The sequence below is a fragment of the Paramisgurnus dabryanus genome, chromosome 8, assembly GCF_030506205.2.
Source record: "Paramisgurnus dabryanus chromosome 8, PD_genome_1.1, whole genome shotgun sequence".
NCBI classification, from domain to species: domain Eukaryota; kingdom Metazoa; phylum Chordata; class Actinopteri; order Cypriniformes; family Cobitidae; genus Paramisgurnus; species Paramisgurnus dabryanus.
The window spans coordinates 16,984,399-17,007,705 of NC_133344.1; the positions used below are offsets into that span (position 1 = coordinate 16,984,399).

A 23,307-nucleotide genomic window follows, 5' to 3' on the forward strand; every position below is an offset into this window, starting at 1 on the left:
GGTGCACAATGGACAAAACACACAACAGTCACAGTATGTACAGTTGTATATTGTACACTAGAGGTACCATGTGTATGTAATATAATTGTGTATTAATGTTTACATTTTACAGCTATTTTTATTACATAGATTAAAAGATAAAGTTGTGATGTGCCGTTTTGTAGAAGTGCCTCCGGATCGACTGTATATCAAGGTGGCTTCTTGTAATGGGCCCTAAATCATCTTTAAACAGTAGGGTGAAAATCGGTAATCCATTAACACTTGAAACACTTTAACCCCATAACCTTGTATAAACCTTTTTAACCCTTATGAGCCCAAACACAAAAACTAAAATTAAAACATAATGACAAATGACAAAAGAAGCAAAGTTAGTAAGATGTTCTGAAGGGTCAAAATAAATTGGCTATTATTTTTTTTAACATGGTTATTTAATGATTTACATTTATTAAACTGTACAGCTGGACTCACTAGATTCTGCATGCGCACAGTTGTGGCGGGGATCTGTAATCCAGCCTCCCCTCTCATATTACGCCCCTATTTATAACATCTCCCACCCCTCATTGCTCCACAGACTCCCCTCTACAGTCCCAGCCCATCGCCCCAAAATCCCTGCCGCTGTTAGGAAGCACCTTCCCTCTCAGCTGGGCCACAGTCTACGCCAGACTGTCAACTGAGACTCAGCGGCTGAGCTGTAAGGTTTCCTCTCTCTATCTGTGCGCTTGTGGGATTATCACACACAAACCATTTTCCTTTTACACGGCTGTTTTTAAGAGAAGACGTGAAGTGAGAAGACATTTTATGGAACTTGTTTTCAATTATAGATTGTTTCGTTTGGAAATTTCATTGCCGTTGTGGTTTTCGTTTCACCTCGCACTGGTTTCTCGCATGTGATGGATCACACTTTGTTCGGCTGCCTGCGCAGCCCTCACGCCCCTCCGCAGGCCCTGCACCCCGCGTTCGCTCTTCACGGACGCTCCGAGCACCATTCCACCTATCCTGACATCTCCAGCAACTCTTCCTGCATTGTGAGTGGTTACCCAGGTGAGGAAGGGGGACTTTTCGGGTCACACGGGCACCAGCGGGGGCCACCCATCTCTCAACAACACCATCATCTCACTCAGCCACAACAGACAGGCTGGCACATACATCAGACGCCCAATGCCTCACCAGCAGGCAGCCGCCTGGGACTGGGCATGTCGGCCCCCGATTCAGGCTCTTCGGACATGGGGCCCGGGGGACCGAGCCTCTGTGCCAGCACGCCGAGCCTTGGTGGAGGGGTGCCCTCAGGGGCCTCCTGCGGTCCGGGTGGGGATTTTGGACGTCATACGATGTCCCCGGCCGAGGCGGAGAAAAGAAGTAGTAAGCGAAGAAGCGACAGCTCTGGTAAGTGTTTACATTTGATGTCAACTGGTGTTGAAATTAATTTTTTATTAACCCTGCGATTTATTGTTTGTAAAAATTTTGTTTTTGGAAAATTATTCTCCCACCATTAGGAAACGTGGAGCTGTGTGTTGTGCGTGCAAGTTTTGTAGGTGTTGGCCAACACGCACCGAAACAATTATTTTAGTTATAAGGTCGGATTGTAACTGTTGTCTTTTATGTGGGTATTTAACTGCACTTCTTATTTAGCCAAACCGTATGCTTCATCTTCTCACTTTTTTGTCTAATAAAGGCTTGTGGTTTAAAAAAGGCCTGAAAATTGTGTTTGAATCTGTCATTAGTGCATTAGTTATCATGAAAATAGGTTAACTGAGATAAATTTACTAAATCTAGCATTTACTCAACACAGATGTTTAATGGCAATGAAAATCACCCAAATATTTTAGTTTTTCTGCGAATACTGTCAAGAATGAATTTAACACTGCATTAAATGGATCATAAAATACATTTTTATGATGTTATTACTTCTAAGGAAATTTTAACTACATTTTGCCCTTTAAAATAAAAGTCTGAGTCCACACAAGAGCCACAGCTTTGGTTAAACGCATATGATTTATCCTCATTTGTGCCAATACTTAAAACAAAATACTGAAATCCTACTAAACTAATAAATACAAACATCTATTTAAAATGTCTTATCTGTCTGTCTTTGGGTCATCAAAAATGCTTGTCTTTAAAACAATCTCTTAAATATTTCTATTAAAAATAAAATTAACAGAAGCATTTATCAATAAAAACAATTGTCAATAATAATGTTGTTCATGAATTCGTCTTAGTACATTTACAGAACAGCAACTGTGTATTTCTTTGTTATAATGCTGTCAGTAAAAATGCAAAATGTAAAACTCTGTCTAATTTTTTGGCATATGCGATCAAACATTTAAATGTGCACAAAAGTAAATTCATATGTGAACCTACACACAAATCTGTCAGATGCAGTACTTAAATATGATGCATTACAATGCATGATGACAGTGCAATTTATATAATACTCTTGCACTGTGTGTGTGTGTGTGTGTGTGTGTGTGTGTGTGTGTGTGTGTGTGTGTGTGTGTGTGTGTGTGTGTGTGTGTGTGTGCGTGCATGCATATTTTTTTTCAATATTTATTTTATCAGCTTTGTGTGCAAGCTTAAAATGTTATGATAAAGAATTAAAGAAATGACATTTTCTGCCTGTATTTGGTGCATTTAAACTGTTTTTAAGTATTTTAAGCATTAAATCATATTTTTATAATAACATATAAATAAGCTTTCTGTAGAATTTTGGGTATGTACGATAAAGCATGTAGATGTTTTTATAATTCAAATGGACATCAATCATTGCAATAAGGAATGATTAAGATGTCAACAGATTTTTGACCTATTTGATTTATTTAAAACATGTGCACACTTGAATACATTAGTGATTTCCACTTGTGGGAATAAAACAACACATGCCTTGTTATGATGCAAGACAACAGCCTAGCTTATTTTTTCTTACTGTGGGCGTAAATAATATTCATGTTGGGTTTTCTTTTTTGTTTCACCAATAAATCACAACCGCATTGTGTGTGTTATATGCTTAAATAGATGTGTGAATTTTCATTGTAACTGTAAGCCGAGGCCTTTCCACTGCTTTTTCCAGTACTTCGCTTTTTTAAAGAGAGATAAAAAAGTTAAGGCGCAGGCCTAATTTCTGCGGTGTAACCACCATGCCGAGAAGTCGGGAAAAAGTTGACTTAACTCATAACAGCTCTGTTCTCAAAAAGCCGCTCGTGTTGGTTTTTCTCACTCCGCAATGGCTGTGTTCAGCCCACAATAAACGTGCCTTTCTGAATTTGTTTTAATCAGACGCACGTTCAGCCAGACATTTTACAGCTATGCTACATCTGGGAACTTACTGAAATGGCAAAAGGGGACACCGTTTGACGGCCTGCTTGTATCAATGCGATATAAAATGGTTCAAAACATGCTTTTTAATTTAGCATAACCTTTAAAGTCAAACGTTGAATAGAAAATAAAAAAAATTAAAAATATTTGCTTATGACATCATACACTGGAGCTGGCCAAGACTTCAAACGTTTCAAGATCCATGTTGTCCCAGCATGATATGATTTAATGGATATGCTCAGTTTCATAGATTTACATGTTTCCTCCTTTAAAGTTGTAAATATTCCTTGTTCATTTTTATGTCATAAATTTTTATTTTGTTTAATATCGCACCATCACCAGCCATGTGCAACCAGGCATATTGAAACCTGTAAATGATACTATTTAATACAGTCCGGCATGTGATTATAGCCATCAGCGATTTGACACTTCATTTGAACACCCACTAATAAGACTTGCACATGGTTTAAACTTTTTTCAATATTTTATTTAAGTTTTCACATTATACAAAAGAACCCCCCCAAGCCAGCATAAAAAAGGATTTAAATAAAATAATAAATACATGTATACACCAGAAAATATACCGTTTGAGACCCACATTATATATATACATATATACATTGTTGTTAGACATACATATATATATATATATATATATATATATATATATATATATATATATATATATATATATATATATATATATATATATGTATATATATGTATGTATATATGTATATATATATATATATATATATATATATATATATATATATATATATATATATATATATATATATATATATATGTATATATATGTATATATATGTATATATATGTATATATAATATATATACATATATATACATATATATACATATATATATATACATATACATATATGTATATATATGTATATATATGTATATATATATATGTATATATATGTATATATATGTATATATGTATATATATATATATATATATATATATATATATATATATATATATATATATATATATATATATGTATATGTATATGTATATATATATATATATGTATATGTATATATATGTATATATATATATATATATGTATATATATATATATATATGTATATGTATATATATATATATATATATATATATATATATATATATATATATATATATATATATATATATATATATGTCTAACAACAAGTATGCATACATGGTTTAAACTTTTTAAAAACTTTTATTAATTTTTCAGTTATTGCTCTGTTCTTAAATGGCAGAGTCTGTATGTTTAATATTGGAAATGACGAAATCGAAGAGCTTACTACACCTACATGTACATGTAAATTATCCCAAAAGTTTGTAGGTCCCATGTGTCCAAGTCAGGGACAGTCTTGAATAATGTGAATTTTTTTTCCTTTTTTAAAAACAAAACAACTTCTTTCCAGACGTGTCAAAACAACAGAAGCAAATGTGTCGCCCATCTAATCTTACATTTCCTCATTGACCTTTAATGCTTCCTATTCAAGATTTGACTAGTAACCAGCTGTTACAGCAAGTTAACCAAATGTAATTGTGTATATTCTTATATGTATTCACGTTCTGTCATACAAAAATTAAAAACGTGTAAGGAAAGTAATTTAGTGTAATTGATGGAGATACACTCCTCTGAAAATTACTGTGAGCTTGCAGACGCTTGTAAAATTTTAAGGTTAAAAAACTAATGAAATATATTTTTACACATTCTCCAGCACTATTTTGTTCCATATTAAAACTATTATAGCAAATTTAAGTGAAAATTAACTCTTTGGAGAGTGCTGTTTAAGAGCCAGCTCACTGTGGCAACATGGACGACAAAAATGAGTGCTGTATCGTAAAATACTGTATTGTTGGAAGTGTTCCTATTCTCCACAATAATTTTTTATTGAAGACATTGATTTGAGTACACTTTCAAAGTGTAAATTTGCTGTGAAATGTTACGTGCTTTAAAAAGCTTTACCATGTTTGTTTGGAAATGTTTCTTTCATTCTGTGTCTTTTCAGAGTCCCAAGATGGGAATTACAAATCGGACGTGAGCAACAAGCCAAGGAAGGAGCGGACGGCGTTCACCAAAGAACAGATTCGAGAACTGGAGGCCGAGTTCGCCCATCACAACTATTTGACGAGACTGAGGCGATATGAAATCGCTGTGAACCTGGATCTCACGGAAAGGCAGGTGAGGCGATGACCACAACCTCGTCCTATACCTGTTCATCAATCATTCGCTCCGAAGGTTTTTATTCGGCCTCAGTGCATTTCTATCCAGCTGCGGCCCTGGAGTATGACTATTGTATTCCAGATGTTTCTATGAGCTCTCTCTTTTTGGCTGGGGAGAGGCAGGGGAAGTTTGGTCCGCTAAGGCGCTTCCCACTCCGTCTTACAAATTGGTCTGTGCGTGGGAAGGCACTTCCTACAGACATATGTGAATAGCACAGGCCGCAGAAGAAATATGGGACGGTGTACGCTCACTGTTTGGTGTTTTAATGAGCGACTATGTAATCTTATTCAATGTTTGAAGTATATTGACTGCTAAAAACATAAATGGTTTGCTCTGTTTGAAATGATGTCATCGTCAGGTGATTCAAGACTTCCCCAAAGCATCATTTATATAAGCTCTCGGCACTATTCAGTGAGTTCTTGAATTGGTAGGACGTCTAACGAAGCATAGAAATTTTTCTCAACAAATTTCCTCAGGCTTAGTTTGCCCAGTATCACTCAATACAGTGCCATCTGTGGTCTTAAATTATATTCTGTTCTCGTGGGATGCATTCCCAAGGCTTAGAATTAAAAACCATGCCACACGACAAGTAAGCCAATCCTTCTCTAGCAATGCGATCCGTGTGTGAACCTGCTGGGGAGATCTGGACTTGCGTGAAGGCTGTTACTCGTGATAATTTGACTTGGCCACCTACATTGTGCACACTAGTACGAGTCATTGTAAAGGCACACAATCTTATCGGATGAGTTTGTTTGAATTTATGATTTGGTATTTGGTAACCCTAATTTTGATAGTCCACTTTAGACGGTTTACAATTAGTAATTTTGCATCTTCTTGTCAATGGCCCAAGTATTAGATTGTCTGCTTACCAGGCCCGGATTGGCTAATCGGGAACACCGGGAGAATTTCTGACTGTTTTTTTTACCTCGAGGGTCGCTGTTGTCATACTTCTGGGTTGAAGGTTGCATCCCTAGGCAAAACGTCCTTACGTTATCTGGCAATATACACGATTTAAGTAATTAAATTAAGATAATCATTTTTTCCATCTGTTTCCTCCTCGATTTAAAACTTTTTTAAACTCAACAGGTAATCTTAAAAACCCACCATTTAGGCTACTATTTGAACTGAATGGGAAATTATATCCTTAAAAAATTAGGGCTGTCAAATGATTAATTGCGATTAATCGCATACAAAATAAAAGTTTTTTGCATATTTTATGTGTGTGCACTGTGTGTAATAATTTTATATATAAAAATACACACACATTAATGTTTGTACAGTGCTATGAGCACTGTACAAACATTAATGTGTGTGTATTTTTATATATAAAATTATTATATATAATATATATAATTTTTTAACATTTATTTTATACTATAAATATAAATACAAATATACCTAAATAAAAATTTTTTAATTCATATATGTGTGTATTTATATATACATAATATATACACACAGGACAAACACACACACACATATTATGTAAACACAAACTTTTATTTTGTATGTGATTAATCGGGATTAATCTTTTGACAGCCCTATCAAAAATACAACAAATTTGCAAGGAACAGTGCACTATTGCAGAATTATATACTGAGGATTTAATTATATTATTAAAATATAGTCAGTCAGTCAGTCGTGAACTAAAGTGGGCCGGTCTAAGTCATGAAACTCCAGGGCTAAATATGAGTCCCACACGGCTCTAATATCTACTAACACTTTATTGTGATGATCCCTGAACCGACATTTATCTGACTTTAAATAACTACATGTCAACTAATTCTGCCCTAACCCTACACCATCAGAAAAATAAAATAAAAATATATGGCCCTAGCTGTCACTGGAACAGTACCCTTTAAAAATGTCCAAACATGTACCATTTAGGTACAGATATGTATACATTTGGTACCAATACAGTTTATGTACTAATACGGTGTGCTTTTTAAAAGGTCTAAGGAAAGCACTGGTATTTTTCAGCAAATTATTTTTTAAATATGTTTTATGTATTTTGACTTTCCAATCCATTGATAGGATTCCCTTTAACTTGTGAGCTAACACGTAGGTTGCATGCTCATCTGCATGCTGAGATGAGAACTGCAGACATTGCAGATATATTTTGGGGATGGCAGTCTAACAGTGCTGACAGTTATGAATAAGTGGCAAATTGAGTAACAGTGCTTAACCATGAAACAGATCTTACCATTAAACACCAACGTCCTAATATTATTTTTTAAGAGTGCCTGAAATGTAAACAGAACAAATTGTTGTACACTGTCAGAAATAAACATACAAGCTGTCACTGGGACCGTATCTTTAAACCCTTAAAGGGATAGTTCACCCAAAAATGAAAATCTGTCATCATTTTCTCATCCTCGTGTTGTTCTAAACCTGTATGAATTTCTTTTTTCTAAGGAACACAAAAGAAGATATTTTGATAAGTGATGGTAAGCACACAGCTGATTGTAAACATTGACTTCCACAGTAGGAAAAACAAATGCAATGGAATTCAGTGGGTACAGTCAACTGTGTGCTTACCATCATTTATCAAAATATCTTATTTTGTGTTCATCAAAAAAAAAGAAACTCATACAGGTTTAGAACAACATTAGGATGAGAAAATGACAGAATTTTCATTTTTGGGTAAACTATCCCTTTAAGATCCTAATATGTACCATTTAGGTACAGATGTGTGCCTTTGAGGTACCGATACGTACCTTCGAAGTACCAAGTAATATGCACTCTTTAGGTACAAAGGTGGGACAGTTTTTGTACCTTTTATTTCTGAGAGTGTAGCCTATATGCAGTGTCCATCATTTAAACAAAAACGTACCTTTGATCAAACACCGCAAGAAACAAGTATTACCATTTAAGATGATACCATATAAAGGAACACACCAACTTTTTGGGATTTTAGCTTATTCACACCGTATCCCCCAGAGTAAGATAAGTGCATACATACCCTTTTCATCTCCATGCGTCCCGTGACTCTGTCTGACTAGCCTAGCTTAGCACAAAGACTGGAAGTAAATGGCTCCAGCTAGCAAACTGCTGTGTCTCATATGACCTTGTTATTTGTACACGCTGTGACTATACAAATCACAACATATAAATAGGAAAATGTTAGCGTTATTTTGTCACTTATTGGGAGCAGTATGCTAGCTGGAGCTATTAACTTCCAGTCTTTGTGCTAAGCTAGGCTAGGGGTGGGTGCGTCAGACAGAGTTACAGCATGCACGAAGATGAAAAAGGTATGGACTTATGTAACTCTGAGGGATATGGTGAATAAGCTAAAATAGTTGGTGTGTTCCTTTAAATTACATTATTTTTACTAATTCAAGTAAAATTGCTTCAATTAAACCTGGTGTTTTACAAGTCTGACTGTGTTCAAATTATTTCGGTTTGTGCTGTAAGCTTTCTTTATGTGACCCTCATCTACAACATTATACCCAGCCAGAAATAAATTGTATGATGGCCTGGTACCCCAACCTTACTTGCACTGCAGCGACCATTTAAGAAAAAGCCATGTCATCATTCTGGGAAGTGTAAAAACAGGCTCCGACTGAACTCGTAAGGAAATATTTGATGCCACAGAACAGTTGGGGCCGGTTTGTCAGCCCGTTATCGCTGATTTGGAAACAGATGCTAAATATGAACTATTGGAAGCCCTTCATTTCCCAAAGTTCTTACAGAGAAACATAACTCCAAACCGTGGATCATGCCTTAGAATAGCAGAACGGATATGTGATCATATGGGCCATTTGCACCTGATAGAGGCATATTGGCTTACTGGAGTTTGGTGAGTCATGGCTCGCTCGCCGACCCTGCCAACAACCACAGTAAACAGATCATGTGATCCAGCTCACATACAAACCCGTTTGCTCTTTTACTGCATTCATAACTCATGTCTTTCTTTTCCGCTAGGTGAAAGTGTGGTTCCAGAACAGACGAATGAAGTGGAAGCGTGTGAAAGGAGGCAAACAGGGGGCGGTAGCGAGAGAAAAAGAGCTCGTGAACGTTAAAAAGGGAACGTTGCTGCCTTCGGAGTTTTCGAGCATTACTGGACTACACCATACACCGGACTCACTTATCAATGATGATAGCCACGACAGCGACCAGAGCTCTGAAAACGCTCACTTATGATACATAGAGATTTGATTTGACGTATGATGCAGTTCTGGAGTCAGACTTAGTTAGGGATTATGTTTATTGTCCTTTATTGAACCAGGAGAAAAACTTTGGAGTGCACAGTACAACATGGTGATTTGGTGGCGTCGGACCACATTCCCTTCAGGACGGGTCCTATGAGTGACATTGAGTGACAGTGCTCAAAAAAATAAAAAAAAAACTGTACAAATGTACACAGGACTCATGCATGTGTGTTTGGATGATACGGAAAATTTGTGATACTTCACCTTGAACATTCACCATAAGAGATGGTTGCTAGTATTTTAATTGATTGCAAAAATGTTTACACGAATTCTCAAAAATGTTCAAATATAGCTGCAATGAAGGCGCTGTAAGTATTTTTTCAAATCAGACTTGGATTTCTCAGAATAAAACAGCTTTTTCAAAGAGGTGTATGGATATGTTTTGCATTATTTTAATTTTTTCCATTAAATTTAGAGCAAGAAGAGCTTACACCTTTAAAAACCCCTCCCACTGCTCTTTTACTTCAAAGGTGGACTATACTGAATATAGCATTGGTCAGATCTAAACACATTCCATTTTGATCTTGAATTGGATAAAACAAAGCTGTTTGCTTTAGTTTGCACTGTGCCTTTATTGATTTCTACTGTATGTATCATTTTTGTATATTTTTTTGTATATATTTATCAAATATGCAGAAGAGTCAAAGACATTGCAGCTATATGCAGAAAATATCAGTATGTATTTGTTCAAAAGACGACTGTTACATACACACAATACCACATGCTTTAACAATAAACCTTTCTTATTTTGCTTGGTATAATTTACAATAGATGATTTTATGGGCTGAATGGAGGATTATTTCAAAATCTGTACTTCCCCTAGCTGATAGATGCAAGATTTCACATTTTAAGATTTTAGTTCTTTATAAAAAATCTTTGATGATTGTATTAATCCTGTTGGATAATTGCTCCTGAATATAGTTCAGCGGTAAAGCAAAAGTCATTGGTTCAAACCCAGGGAACACACATACTGATAAAAAATGTATACTTGTGCACTGTACAGTATGTTGCTTTGGATAGTGTCTGCCAAATGCATAAATGTAATCAAAAGTTTGAATTATCTGGAAAGACCTGTTGAGCTGGCTACTGTCTACGCAAGGCAGCTACATCCTCGTCATTATCCTAACCTGCTCTACAAGCATGTGACTTTGGGGACATATCATGAAAATCTGACTTTTTCGATGTTTAGGTGCAATAATTGGGTCCACGCGGTGCTTAAATGTGAAAAAGAACAATCCAATTACTTAGTTTTGGTAAACCATTCTCTGCAATCATGTGAAAAAATAAGTAATTGAAATTTGGCTCCCCTTGTGATGTCAGAAGGGGATTTTATTATAATAATTCCGCCCCTTAATCTGCACTATCCAACCACACCACTGCCATTTTGTGCAGAGAAAGAGAGAAAGAGAGAGAAAAATAATTGACAGCACAATTGAGTTACAATTTCAACAAACCACCATCATTATGATCAGTGTTTGCATTTCATCAGCTCATTTGCATTTTAAAGGACACCAAAAAAAGGGCACATTTTTGCTCACACCTACAAAGTGGCAATTTTAACATGCTATAATAAGTGATCTACATGATATTTTGAGCTAAATCTTCACATGTGTACTCTTGGGACACCTTCGATTTAATTGACATCTTTATAAAGTCTTGTGAAATGTCCCCTTTAAATGAAGCGCCCAAGCTGATGGTCATACTCAAAGGAGAAAAATCTAAAGTACACAGGTTAGATAAAGGTCTTTACACAAGCTTTACATTATGGGCCTATACATAAATTTGACCTTTTTCACTCATGCACAAATGCTATTGTGCTGTCCGTCTAATTTGTCAAGCACATCTCAACCTTAAAATGAATGTTCCTAAAAGGAAATTCAGCTAAGGTCTGCGTCTCATCACCTTGATGATGAGGCTAAAATATGCCAAAGCTCGAAGAGGAGTTTACATGAATAAGTCATTAAGTGAGGAGAAGGGTGTTGAATATGCTAAATTCGGCTTCTCCCTTAGGCGGGGTCAGGACTTCTGCCTTATGTCTGAGAGGTAAAGGAATGAACAGATCATATTGGATTACAGAATCACGTCTGTAATATTGTTATGGCCCGTTCTTGCTGTGGCTCCGGAGTGAGCGTGCATTCTAATTCACAATGAAAGCTAAGAGGATCAAAACACATGTGCCCACTACCAATGACTTTGAGGGTTATGCCAAAACAATCACTTGTAGCTTAACTCGTTTTGATTGAACAAACCACAAAAATATGTTGTTGAAATGTTTTTGTGTCACCAAGGAGAATAATGGAAAAGAGAGGTGATATTTTGAGTTGTTTAGGGTCACTTCACTAAAATAAAAAAACTTCTCAAAAAACGTTTGCTCTTAAGGTGCACATTTGAATTAATTGTGCCAACATATTTATTAAAAATAAAATATTTTATTTAAGAATTGTTTTGATGAAGAAAAACAGCCAGTAAATATGAATACCTCATAATGCAGTTGAGTGATAAAATAAATCCCAGGAAGAATAGGGACTAAACAATTACAATTTAAGTATCTGTGTTCATCAAAATATATCAAAAATATTAAAAAACACGAAACAATATTACTGCTTTTTATCATATTGTGGCAGATTTATAAAAGTAGTAAAGAAAATCTATCTCTAAATAACTAAACAAACTAATCAATAACAGATTAAAGCCGCGCGCGCTTATCATGGATGTCATGTGTCACGTGACCGCCATCCATCTTCACCGCGGCGTTGTGATCAGAAGTTCAAGGTCCAAGCGGCTTTAGTTGTAAAAGTCCAGCAGAAAAAAAACAGCATCAGTTTTGTCAGACAGTGAGAGTGATCTGTCAGTGATCTATAGCTTCCGTCTTGCCAGCTTCACAAACACAATGGCGCAAGTGGAAGTAAACAATGTTACTGTTTCTCAGGGGTTTCGTATGATGTTCAGTCTGATTACGCCAAATGAATCGTCATTCGCGACTCTAGAAGAAGTGCCCAAATACGTCGACCAGGTGAGTGTGACGTCACATGCATCGCCGCGGCCACAGTTTTGTTGTGGAATATGAAATAACCCTGACGAGAGAGAGACAAAAAGTAAAAGAGAAAGAAAGAGTTTCTGCATTTGTCCACAAATGTCATTGTTTCTCTCTGTTTTCTTCGTTCTTATCCACTTTCTGTCGAGTGTAGCAAACTATTTAAAATATCATTAAACGCAGTAGTGCCAGTATTCATTAGGAACTTACTCTTTTTAAATTCAGTAGCTTACGTGCTGTATTACATATAAAGTATGGAAGTAGATATACCATCTTAAAAAGAAATGGGCTAGGTGGGTTGCAGACTATGAAAACATAAGAAATGCTTCTTATTAGGAACCTTTGACTATATAGGGTTCCTAGAGGAACCAACAATTGTTCTATATCTTTTTTAAATCACGTTTGTGACAAAAAAAAAATCATTGATATAGTCAGTACATTACACTGTCCAAGACATTTGTAATTCTGGCATTGTGAGGGTTAATATTGCTCTACCAAACACTTTAAACATTTTTTATTGGAAACCCCACCTATGTTTTTTAAAACGTAGGGATTTTTTGGATTTAAGTGATGCTGTAATTGCAATTTTAGTCATTGTGCACAAACTGTAAACATCATTTGTGCACCAAAAGAGAAAAAAACTCCACCACCTGTTCAGGTTTTAAGCCTTATAGAGGGTTGCTATAGCTCCTCCTTGGGTTTTATCAGACCCATATGTGTGTTTTTGGTTTGTCTGCGTGCGCTCAAATCAACACATGTTTGTTATTTGAGGTAAAATTCTCAGATTTTAACAGGCCTCCATAAACACATGAATAGAGAAATTGCAATTAACCACACAGCAGGAATCCTAATTGTTGTAAGTCTGTCACAAACACACACTTGTTAAACTGCCTCCCTCACTATTCCTACAAAACTTCATTTGAAGTTTCATTCTCTTCGTGTGTGTGGGTGAGACAATAGACATTTGATGCATGAGTCTATCCTTTAACATTTTATAATTTTTTTCCCATCAGTATAAAGTAATATAATTTAATATCATTTTGTTACCATATTCTCATGTCATGTTAAAAGATCTGAGTCACCAAGTGTTTGCCAAATCATTTTTTGTATTGCTATTTTCTATGAGAAAAAGGCCGAGCTTGGAACGTTGTCATTCACTTAAAATAAAATGAATGGATAAGTAGTGTGTAACCATTTACACAAAATAAGTTTACTATATTTGTATTGTTAACAGTATAACAGTGAAGTATCTAGAGACTGACCAATAAGGCAAGAATAAAAACTAACATCTGTTTCACAAATGTCTCTTTTTCCCCTCAGTGAGATCTAAGTGCACAATACAGCTTTATATACAACTATTAAGAGTCCCTTGTCAATTTTTACACGCCCAAAATATTTTACTGTCTGCCTAGTGGCTATGGTTGTTTTTTGGTTTTGTTTAGAATATTAAAAAAACTTACCAGTTTACAAACCTAAAAATATATTTCCACCTAGTTGCTATCTTATTCTTTGCAGTAAAACAATAGTAAGATTAAAATCTGAATATGTTTCATTTACTGTACTGTAGATAAAAAGTCTTGGAAGTGGTTAGGTTAAACAAGCACTAACGGCTCGCAGTTAGCTACAGTCGGCAGCCAGATGTGACCAGGTTAGGGGTTCCCAAGTGGTCTGTTCGCATATACACACACACTTCTTGCTTCACCTGTAGATCTTTTAATGTTATGCTTTGCCCTCCACACAGTTCAGTGTGTCTGTGTGTGTGTGTTCGGATGTGAGAAAACGAGTCTCAAGTTTCAGCCTGTAAATAATGACCTATAAGTCTATTGTTGAGCAGCACGTTTTTGCTCGGTCTTTTGTTATTTTAAATCCTGAAACCTCCTTACAATCCAGAATCTCATAGCATGCCTTACAAAATAAGTGCCATAATGCATAACAGAATTACTCAAATGTCTTTGGCAGAAAGACTATTTCTGGTGCTTTGCAAAATATTTTGAGAGGTTATGAATATTTTATAGGCTACTACTACACCAATGCATTTGTTGCTTTCAGCGTTGAACTAAAAAATAAAATGATTCTAAGAAACAGTTTAATCTGTTGACAGTGGCCCAGTATGTTGAAATGTTTACACGTAGTTTCACATTCATTTCTGGGTTCTTTCAGGAACTCAGGAATAGGAACTCTTGCAGACATATTATTGCCATTACAATTATTTCGTCACATGAAAAGTACACATCAGTGTTTCTGCTGGTAGTATTCACTGCTAGTTTTATACTGTCTGTCTGTGCTAGGCCACACCGTATTTCGTTGGTTTGATGCTGGTGGAGCTGGTGTTGGGATGGTTGAAGGCGGATCACCCTAACATCAAGATCAATGACTTCATTACGTCTCTGCTTGCTGGGATGATGTCACGTCTCCCTCAGTGAGTCAATAAAATGTTCATTATCTAAACACTGATTTACCTTTCATACAGATAGTAAAATGGTTATTGTACTGTTTGTTGCGCAACCTTCTCTAGGAGAGTAATTTTTTTATTTATTGTATTTTATTGTATCTTTTAATTTTATTTAATTATTAATTCAATTCAATTTAATTCAATTCAATTCAATTCAATTCAAAAAAAATATTTTTATTTTATTGTATTGTATTTTTTATTTCATTTAATTTAAATAGGTAAAAATACTTCATTTCATCTATAAGTTAATTGGTCATGTTAGATGGCCAGAATTACAACACCCAACTGATTTTGGTTCATTGGAAATCAAATGTGACCCTGCCTGAAGTGATTTTTTTTACATAAAATAATTTTCCATAATAAAAATATAATCTTGATATTGTTAACATTGACTGAGTAAGGGCATGTCAAAGATTAAATTAAATTAAAATCAATTATTGACTTAATACTTTAATGTTTCTAATCTCATAATTACTGTAGATTATGAAACTTTAGCCTGGATATGACGACAGGGTCACAAATAATCTGAATGTTATCTGAATTATACAGAGCAAAATCAATGTTATTTGGTATGGCACTTATAAATTATCCAGGCAATAGGTTTTATTTATCTGCTGGTTACTTCACTGTTTATTAGAAAATTAATCCAACTTTGAATGATTTTTCCAGGCTTATAGTAAGAAGTCTGGAGCTGTCCGCTTATATCTATGTCTGGAGTAACTTCTGTTTATTGGAGCTTCCCTGGGATTCAGCTTGGACGTGGTGGCTTGCGTTTTTTGGTGTGGACATGGGATACTACTGGTTTCATCGGTTCGCCCATGGTATGTGTAAATTCTGCCAAACGCTCTGTTATAGTATCCGTTCGATTGTTTTAAAGTAGCCCACTCAATTTTAAAACACAGCGTTGTAACATTTCCAACTAAATGGGTTGTGCAGCTTTCGATTTTAAAATGTGCAGGAATCACGTATCCGGCTGCTTATTTCCATTAAATGGACTTCTATGATTCTGTCAATGATCCAGATGTGGAAAAAACGCTCTCTTATCATGCAGCATGCAACTAAAATATCAATCTGTCATGATGTAGGAAATTGCAAAAGACGCATATGTTTGTGTAGCATGTGGGTTCAGGCAGAGAGTTGTAAGACATGCGTCCAAACAGATGATAACACTGTCCCAGCTGTAATTTTGAGTGCTGTTTTTTTTTCTTTAATCACGTCGCAGAGCACCATGGCCAGTAAACATACTTTCTTACCATAGATTGTAAATCTACTTCACAACTCCATTCATATGATGTATTTTATGCTTGTTGGAAGCAGATCTCCAGGAAGCTGGAGAATAAACTTTTTTCAAACTTTATTCTTGCTGTCTTGATTTACCAAAACGTCCTTGGTTAAATCGGACACATCTACTGTAGAACATTTAAGATAACATGTTGTCTGAATTGCTCATTGCACAATACCGTGCCCCCTGTACCTTTCTGTTACACAAGTAAATAAGCACACTGTGTCATAGGCCAGGGTGTGGACTTTCAGTTCGATGGAGTAAAACCGTACAGGGTAAAAACCGGGTACTGGCCATTGCTGCTGAAATATGCTTACCATATGCTACTCCAATTCCCTCCATTTGAGATTTAATGTTGATACGATGACGGGCCGTTTTTTAAATTACGTCTCTACGGGCTTCACTTGGACCCCTAAAAAAGTGATGAGGTGCTTGTGGCTGTCATGTTATGTTTTCCATTGTCCAGAGATCTTGCTCTGAACATCTGAAATGTCATTTAAGTCCGAAGTATCCTGTGTCCAATTTGTTCTTTTTGAACTCAGAGGAAATTATTTGTCTAGTTTTCTGTTCCATCGTCATGCAGGATTATTTTTTGGGGTAACACAGGCTATATGTAATTCATCTCTAAAGGCAAAAAAGACAGACAAAGATCCTTATGAAGGTCCTAAAGAGTGAAAAAGAATAGACTAGCTGCTATACTTTGAAGCGAAAAAAAAAAAATCAGAAATGCCAACAAAGTATATATCTACAGTATATAGGCCAGGGATGGAGAACGTCTGACCTGGAGAGCAGCAGTCCTGCAGAGTTTAGCTCCTGCCCTATTCAAACACACCTGAACAGGTTAATCAAGTCAAGAGTTACTAGAAAGCTACAGACAGGTAAGGTTTAATCAGGGTTCAAGCTAAACTATATTATACGCGTCACTAAATATACGCCACGTCATTTTTGCTGATGTGTACCTAATGGCGCTTTTCTATTGCATAGTACCCCACAGTTTTGTTTAGTTTGGGTCGGGTCAACTCACCTCACTTTGGCGTGGTTAGCTTTTCCATCGAGTTTAGTATCACTTCGGAGTGGGAGGGATTATAGGTGTGTCGTTATATTTAAGCTGCCTACTGCTGTGACATCATACAAGTGAGAGCGTTGTTGTACATTCCCATACATTCATTTGTTTCTCAGTCTGCCACAAAATTGAAATTGGCCACCACAAATAGATGTTTGCACATCGCGTTTATAACTACCTCTGTCTCACATGACAGTTTCTGTACAAACACCCGACCCATGGCGTCAGTCGACGGCGCTCCGCTGAGCCTCATTCAAGTTGCATTTAAGCATATATAACGCGGACGTGTACGATGCAAATGTGCCGCCACAAACTGCAAGTCTGGAAAAAACTGTTATGGTGTCCCGGATTCTCAACCTGTGGATGTTTTTCATCGCTTAAAGGGTGTTTGGAAACTTATAGCAGAACACAGATAACAACATGTTTGCTTGAGACAGCGCAAGCTAGCAGTAAGCTAAAGCTAATATTTACATTATAGCGATGACGCTTCTCTCAGACCAATCAGTGATCTACAGTGTTTTCGCGTCATGTTTGGTATCAGCTCGGGTCGCTTGGAACCCCAACCAAGGTGGTACGAAAAAAGTATCGGGTACTACGTACTGCACCCAATGGAAAAGCTCCCAAAAGTAAGCTGACCCGACCCAAACTAAACCAAACCGTGGGGTACTATGCAATGGAAAAGCGCCATAAGGGGACTATTTTCGGCTGCTGCGTAATATCATTGCGCCTCCTGCAGCCATGTTACAACGTCCTTGATTATTGCGCCGGAATGAGAGTATAGTTCCTAGCCATATCTGCAAAAAAAAAATCGCAACTTAAAATTTTCTGCCGGTCTTAGTGCACGATGTAACTACAGAAGAGTCAAGTTTTAAATAGGAAAAATATTAAAACTCTTTGGTTATTTTTTAAGCGTGATGCTAATGGTCTAATCAGATTCAATGGATTATGCTAAGCTACGCTAAAAGTGGTACCACCAGACCCAGAGATCAGCTGAATGGATTCCAAAAAGGTGATAATCAAATGTTTAACTCTGGGGGAGCTGGAAAATGAGCCTATGTTCAAAAAAAGTGGAGTGTCCATTTAAATAGGGAAAACATGGAAGTTTTTGGTGGCTTCTACATTAATCCCTTTTTGGATCCTAAGGAATGAATGGGGCTAGGCTAAATGCTAATAGATTCACAATGCGCTGTAAAAAGATTAAGTGCACGCATTGAATAAAGATGGGTATATATTCATTCATCTAAGTTGAGGTAAGAACATAGTAAAATATTGAAAAACGGTAGTGTTCTCCTTTAACCTGCAAATGACAAGTGTGACAGTTTTGAACTGCGATTTAACCCTTGTTAACCTAAATACTATCTAAATGTGTGACGTGACAACACAGGTTAGTAACTTCAATGGCAGGGGACTATTTTCGGGCACTGCATAATACACTACTCATGTTGCAGTTTTTAAATAGGGAAAACATGGAAGTGTTTGGTGGCTTCTAAATTCATTCCTGTTTGGATCCTAAGGAATGAATGGGGCTAGGCTAAATGCTAACAAACTCATGACGCGCTGTGCAAAGATTAAGTGCACGCATTGAAAAAAGATAAGTATGTATTCATAAGTCTAAGTTGAGGTAAAAACAGCATATTGGCTGCGTCCTGGCTGGAATTCGGCTTGAAATATAAACAGAGACACCTTTATGATAACTAATCCCATATTTGAAAACTATAATACCAATTTCTTGCTAAATATGTAATTCAAAGGTGTAAAAAGTACAAATAAAACTTTATTTACACTTAATTTGTGCTCAAGCCGCTTCCTTGGTCGCCATTTTATTTTTTCAGACTCGACCAGGCTCAACCAATCACTTTCTCTGTGCAAGCCAACACAGAATTGCGGGACAGGACATGAAGGTATCTCAGGAGACAGGAAGTAAACCAAACATTGAATTCGGACATGACTTGATGCCTTCCTGACTTGGAATGTTGCCTCAGAAGGTAGCATTTTTGAGCTTTTGGACGCAGCTATTATTTTCTCGCTCACTCCTGTAAATCGAGTCTTTGTATCCATGTACCTGTCACAAAAATGAATTTATTTACAAAGTGTGACAGATATTATACCTTCATATTATGGATGGTTTAATGACATAAATCAATGAATGCACCAGCATTGATCTAATGATCTGTTATCTAAATCTAACAATTTTCGTTAATTCGAAGCAGAAAAGCTTTGAAGCTCTATTCTTTTGGGGCTTATAACCTATAAATCTTTATTTTAACATGAAAAACTATTTTCAGGGTATAACAACAGAAATAAAACCACCATAAAAGTATACTGACCCTAATTAGTGCCATTGTAAAATGTTTTGATCATTTTTATGGATTTCGTTTTTTTTCATTACAAAAGAAAACTCTTGACCCTACACTCTCATAAGAAAGGTACAAAAGTTGTACCTTTTTGTCACTAGGACAGTATCTTTGAAAAAGGTCCTAATAGATATACCTTAGAGGTACCAATACGCACCTTTTAGGCATAAAACTGTACTTTTTGAAAAGGTACTGCCTAAGTGACAACTTTTGTACCTTCATGTACCTTTTTTCTGAGAGTGTTTGATCGTGACTAACTATTGTAGTGTATGCAGCACAGTTCTTAAACAATTTACCTCAGCTGTCCTAAATGATTCAATCAAATATTCATTTAAGAGCTGTCTGTAAAGTAAGTGTTTTCACTGTCTGATCTGATGCAGCCATTTAATATTGTTAGAATTTCATATCCGCATAAATCAAAGTCAGTGTTCGGCTTTGGTAGCTTTTAATGTTGCCCAGGCGTCTGCTTCTGCATGAACTTTTTGCATGCGTCCAGTCAGCCCTCTTCTGTCATTCCCTGTCGCATTTTTTCCACATGTAGCCTTATTTTCCAGTTGCCTGCGACTCTCGATGGTGATTGGCTTTTCCATGTCTTCCTCTATAGCGATGCCACACTCCGATGCAGCGAGGCTGGCTTTCCGACCGCACGCTCGGTTTTGGCAACGTCGACCAGACGAGCTTTATGGTTTAGCCTGGACTAGGTTAATGGCCTTCTGGATCCTTTTACGCATCAAGATTTTTTTTATCCGTTGTCAGAGAAGTGTATTAAAATAGCTGCGGTCCCCAATGTGCAATGTAGGGAGTGTAGCACTGTCTGCAAGATGTGCTTGTGCATTAGATTGAATAGAAAGGCATTTTGGTTATACGGCTGATATTTCGAGTTTCTTGATTTAGAACTCATTGCTGTACGGTCATGGTCAGATTTCAATGAGATTTGTTTGCTTTGTTTAATTTTACTAAGTAAACAGAATCGAAGGGAACCACACGCACTGGCGTTGTTTGTGGAGTCGGTAACAGAAAGATCAGATGTGGCCGAGTCGTTGACAGCGGTGGTAGATCTGTTTGCTTTCTCTCCTTGCAAGACAAACAGTGACTCTGGTCCCCATATGCTGCTATTTCCAAAAAGCTTCGCCAAAACCTCAACTCAGCCCTCCATTCATGAACTCTGAAGCCAGGCCATGGTGGTGCTGCATATAGGTCTTTATCAAATTTTTCTTATAATATATGATTCATATACAGTAGTTTTACAGTTTCAAAGTCAAGGAATACATCTAAACATTACATGAATAAATAAGAAATATTAACAATAATGTTTTTTTATTGAATTAAAGACATTGGTTGGGTTTTACACAAACGTGTGAATTTTATGCCAGCTTGAGTTCATGCTGACATGAGGGATATTTTCCCATGCATAAATACTTTGAAAGCTCATGCAAAAAAAAAAAAAAAAAAAAAATGGTACACACTGCAAAAATGACTTTCTTACTTTGTATTTTTGTCTTGTTTTCAGTAAAACTATATCAAAATTCTTAAATTAAGATGTATTGTCTTGATGACTAAGAAAATAAGTCTAGTTTTTAGTATAAAATTTAAGCGAATTAGTGCTTAAAACAAGCAAAAAAAATCTGCCAATGGAATAAGAAAAATTGAAAAAAAAAAGTGTAGGAAAGTGTTTATGAAAAAAGTTAACTTATTTCAAGAAAATGTTTCTTATTCCATTGGCAGATTTTTTTGCTATCTTGTACACTGCAAAAAATTCTTTTCAAGAAATAAAATTCTTAGAATTTTTGTCTTATTTTCAGTGGAAATATCAAAAAATTCTTAAATTAAGATGCTTTTTCTTGATGAGCAAATCGTCCCAAGAAAATAAGTCTAGTTTTTAGACAAAAAATTTACAATTTAAGCGATTTTGTGCATAAACAAGCAAAAAAAATCTGCCAATGGGGTAAGCAAAAAAAAAAAAAAAAAAACGTGTACATTTTTCTTAACCACTAAATTTAAGAAAAATTTGCTTACCCCATTGGCAGATTTTTTTTGCTTGTTTTATGCACAAAATCACTTAAATTTGATTTTTTCCCCCAAAAAATTAGACTTATTCTCTTGGGTCATTTTGCTCATCAAGAAAAAGCATCTTAATTCTTTCACCGCCAGCGTTTTTAAAAAAAGTTGCCAGCCAGCGCCAGCGTTTTTCATGATTTTCACCAAAGTTTAATGCCTTCCAGAAAATGTTCTTCTTTATATATAAAAACATACAATATACCAAATGAAAGAACAGACCCTCTGCTTTCAAAAAAAAAAAAAAAAACGTTTCATCCTACCTTCAGTGGTTCTTTTGTAATCAGCTTTTGAATATGGGTAGGTTTCTGCAAAAACACCACATTTTGAGCAAAAAGCTGAGATAATTCCATTTTTGTGACGAACTTTTCATAGAGATCCCATTCAGAGCGATCTTTAAAACAGACACGGACATGCAGCCGCTTGTTGCGGAAGCGCGCCACCTGGTGGATAATAGCGGTATTGCGGAAAGACGGAAAATCTCGTCAATGGCGGTGAAAGAGTTAATTTAAGATTTTTAGAAATTTTTACTGAAAACAAGACAAAATACTATGTAAGAAAGTCATTTTTTTGCAGTGCCGTGATTGGATTGAACAATAATGTGGTAATGCTCAGGAAATAATACTCAAAAGCTAATGACGTCATTACTAAAAACTAATGATGCATAATCTGCAGCCAATGAAAACTCCAAATAATCGTACATACGCCACATTTCATGGCGGAAGAACAAAATTGTCTAAAAAAAGCCATACAATTTATGACAACTGTTTTAAGAGATGTGCAACTGGTAAATATCTATTAACATTTCAAAAAATGTGTCGCTGACTTTCATGACACTTGTTGAACATACCAAATACAAAAAACTTTTTATTTAAAGTAAATAGTAAAATAATAATCAAATAATTCTGTTAGGTAACACTTTATTACGACAGCCCCTTTCTATTAACTATAAGTAACTTTGCAACTACAATACTGTACATGTTAACTAACTCTCATTAATTTGTCACTACATGTCAACTATGCGTGAGGTCCCACTGCACTTTTCATTCCATAGACTTTCATTCATACGAATACAAATGCATCAGACCAGAAATGCAAGCACGTTTGATTATTTGATTGATTTAATGAAACTAAAAGATCTAATAGAATTATACAAAAACTTTTTTTGTCATTTTTGGTTAAGGGTTTTCATTAATTTTCGGTTGCATCACTAATAAAAATATTTTCTCAAGTGTTCCCTTTTGAAATCCACTGTACAGTATATCTATCTGTAAATACAACTTTTTCTTAGCT

The 23,307-nt window shown here is 35.8% G+C and overlaps 2 protein-coding genes across 2 annotated transcripts in view; both read left to right on the top strand.

Moving 5' to 3' along the window:
• Window positions 1-571: 571 nt before the first annotated feature.
• Window positions 572-10,140, top strand: meox2a (mesenchyme homeobox 2a). Its single transcript, XM_065280743.2, has 3 exons — window positions 572-1,383; window positions 5,349-5,521; window positions 9,488-10,140. The coding sequence occupies exons 1-3, from the start codon at window positions 891-893 to the stop codon at window positions 9,704-9,706; spliced, it is 885 nt and encodes a 294-aa protein (XP_065136815.1). The 5' UTR covers window positions 572-890; the 3' UTR covers window positions 9,707-10,140.
• Window positions 10,141-12,504: 2,364 nt separating this feature from the next.
• agmo (alkylglycerol monooxygenase) overlaps window positions 12,505-23,307 on the top strand; it is a 44,139-nt gene continuing 33,336 nt past the window's right edge. The window contains exons 1-3 of the mRNA XM_065280744.2: window positions 12,505-12,787; window positions 15,097-15,227; window positions 15,930-16,081. Coding sequence (XP_065136816.1) covers window positions 12,665-12,787; window positions 15,097-15,227; window positions 15,930-16,081 — 406 coding nt within the window. The 5' untranslated portion in view covers window positions 12,505-12,664. The remainder of the gene's footprint in view (window positions 12,788-15,096; window positions 15,228-15,929; window positions 16,082-23,307) is intronic.

Bases quoted from the DNA above. Each gene is read 5' to 3' on its own strand.
- meox2a (XM_065280743.2), top strand. From the start codon at position 891: ATGGATCACACTTTGTTCGGCTGCCTGCGCAGCCCTCACGCCCCTCCG. The intron at 1,384-5,348 runs GTAAGTGTTTAC...GTGTCTTTTCAG, and splicing joins GCGAAGAAGCGACAGCTCTG to AGTCCCAAGATGGGAATTAC. The intron at 5,522-9,487 runs GTGAGGCGATGA...CTTTTCCGCTAG, and splicing joins TGGATCTCACGGAAAGGCAG to GTGAAAGTGTGGTTCCAGAA.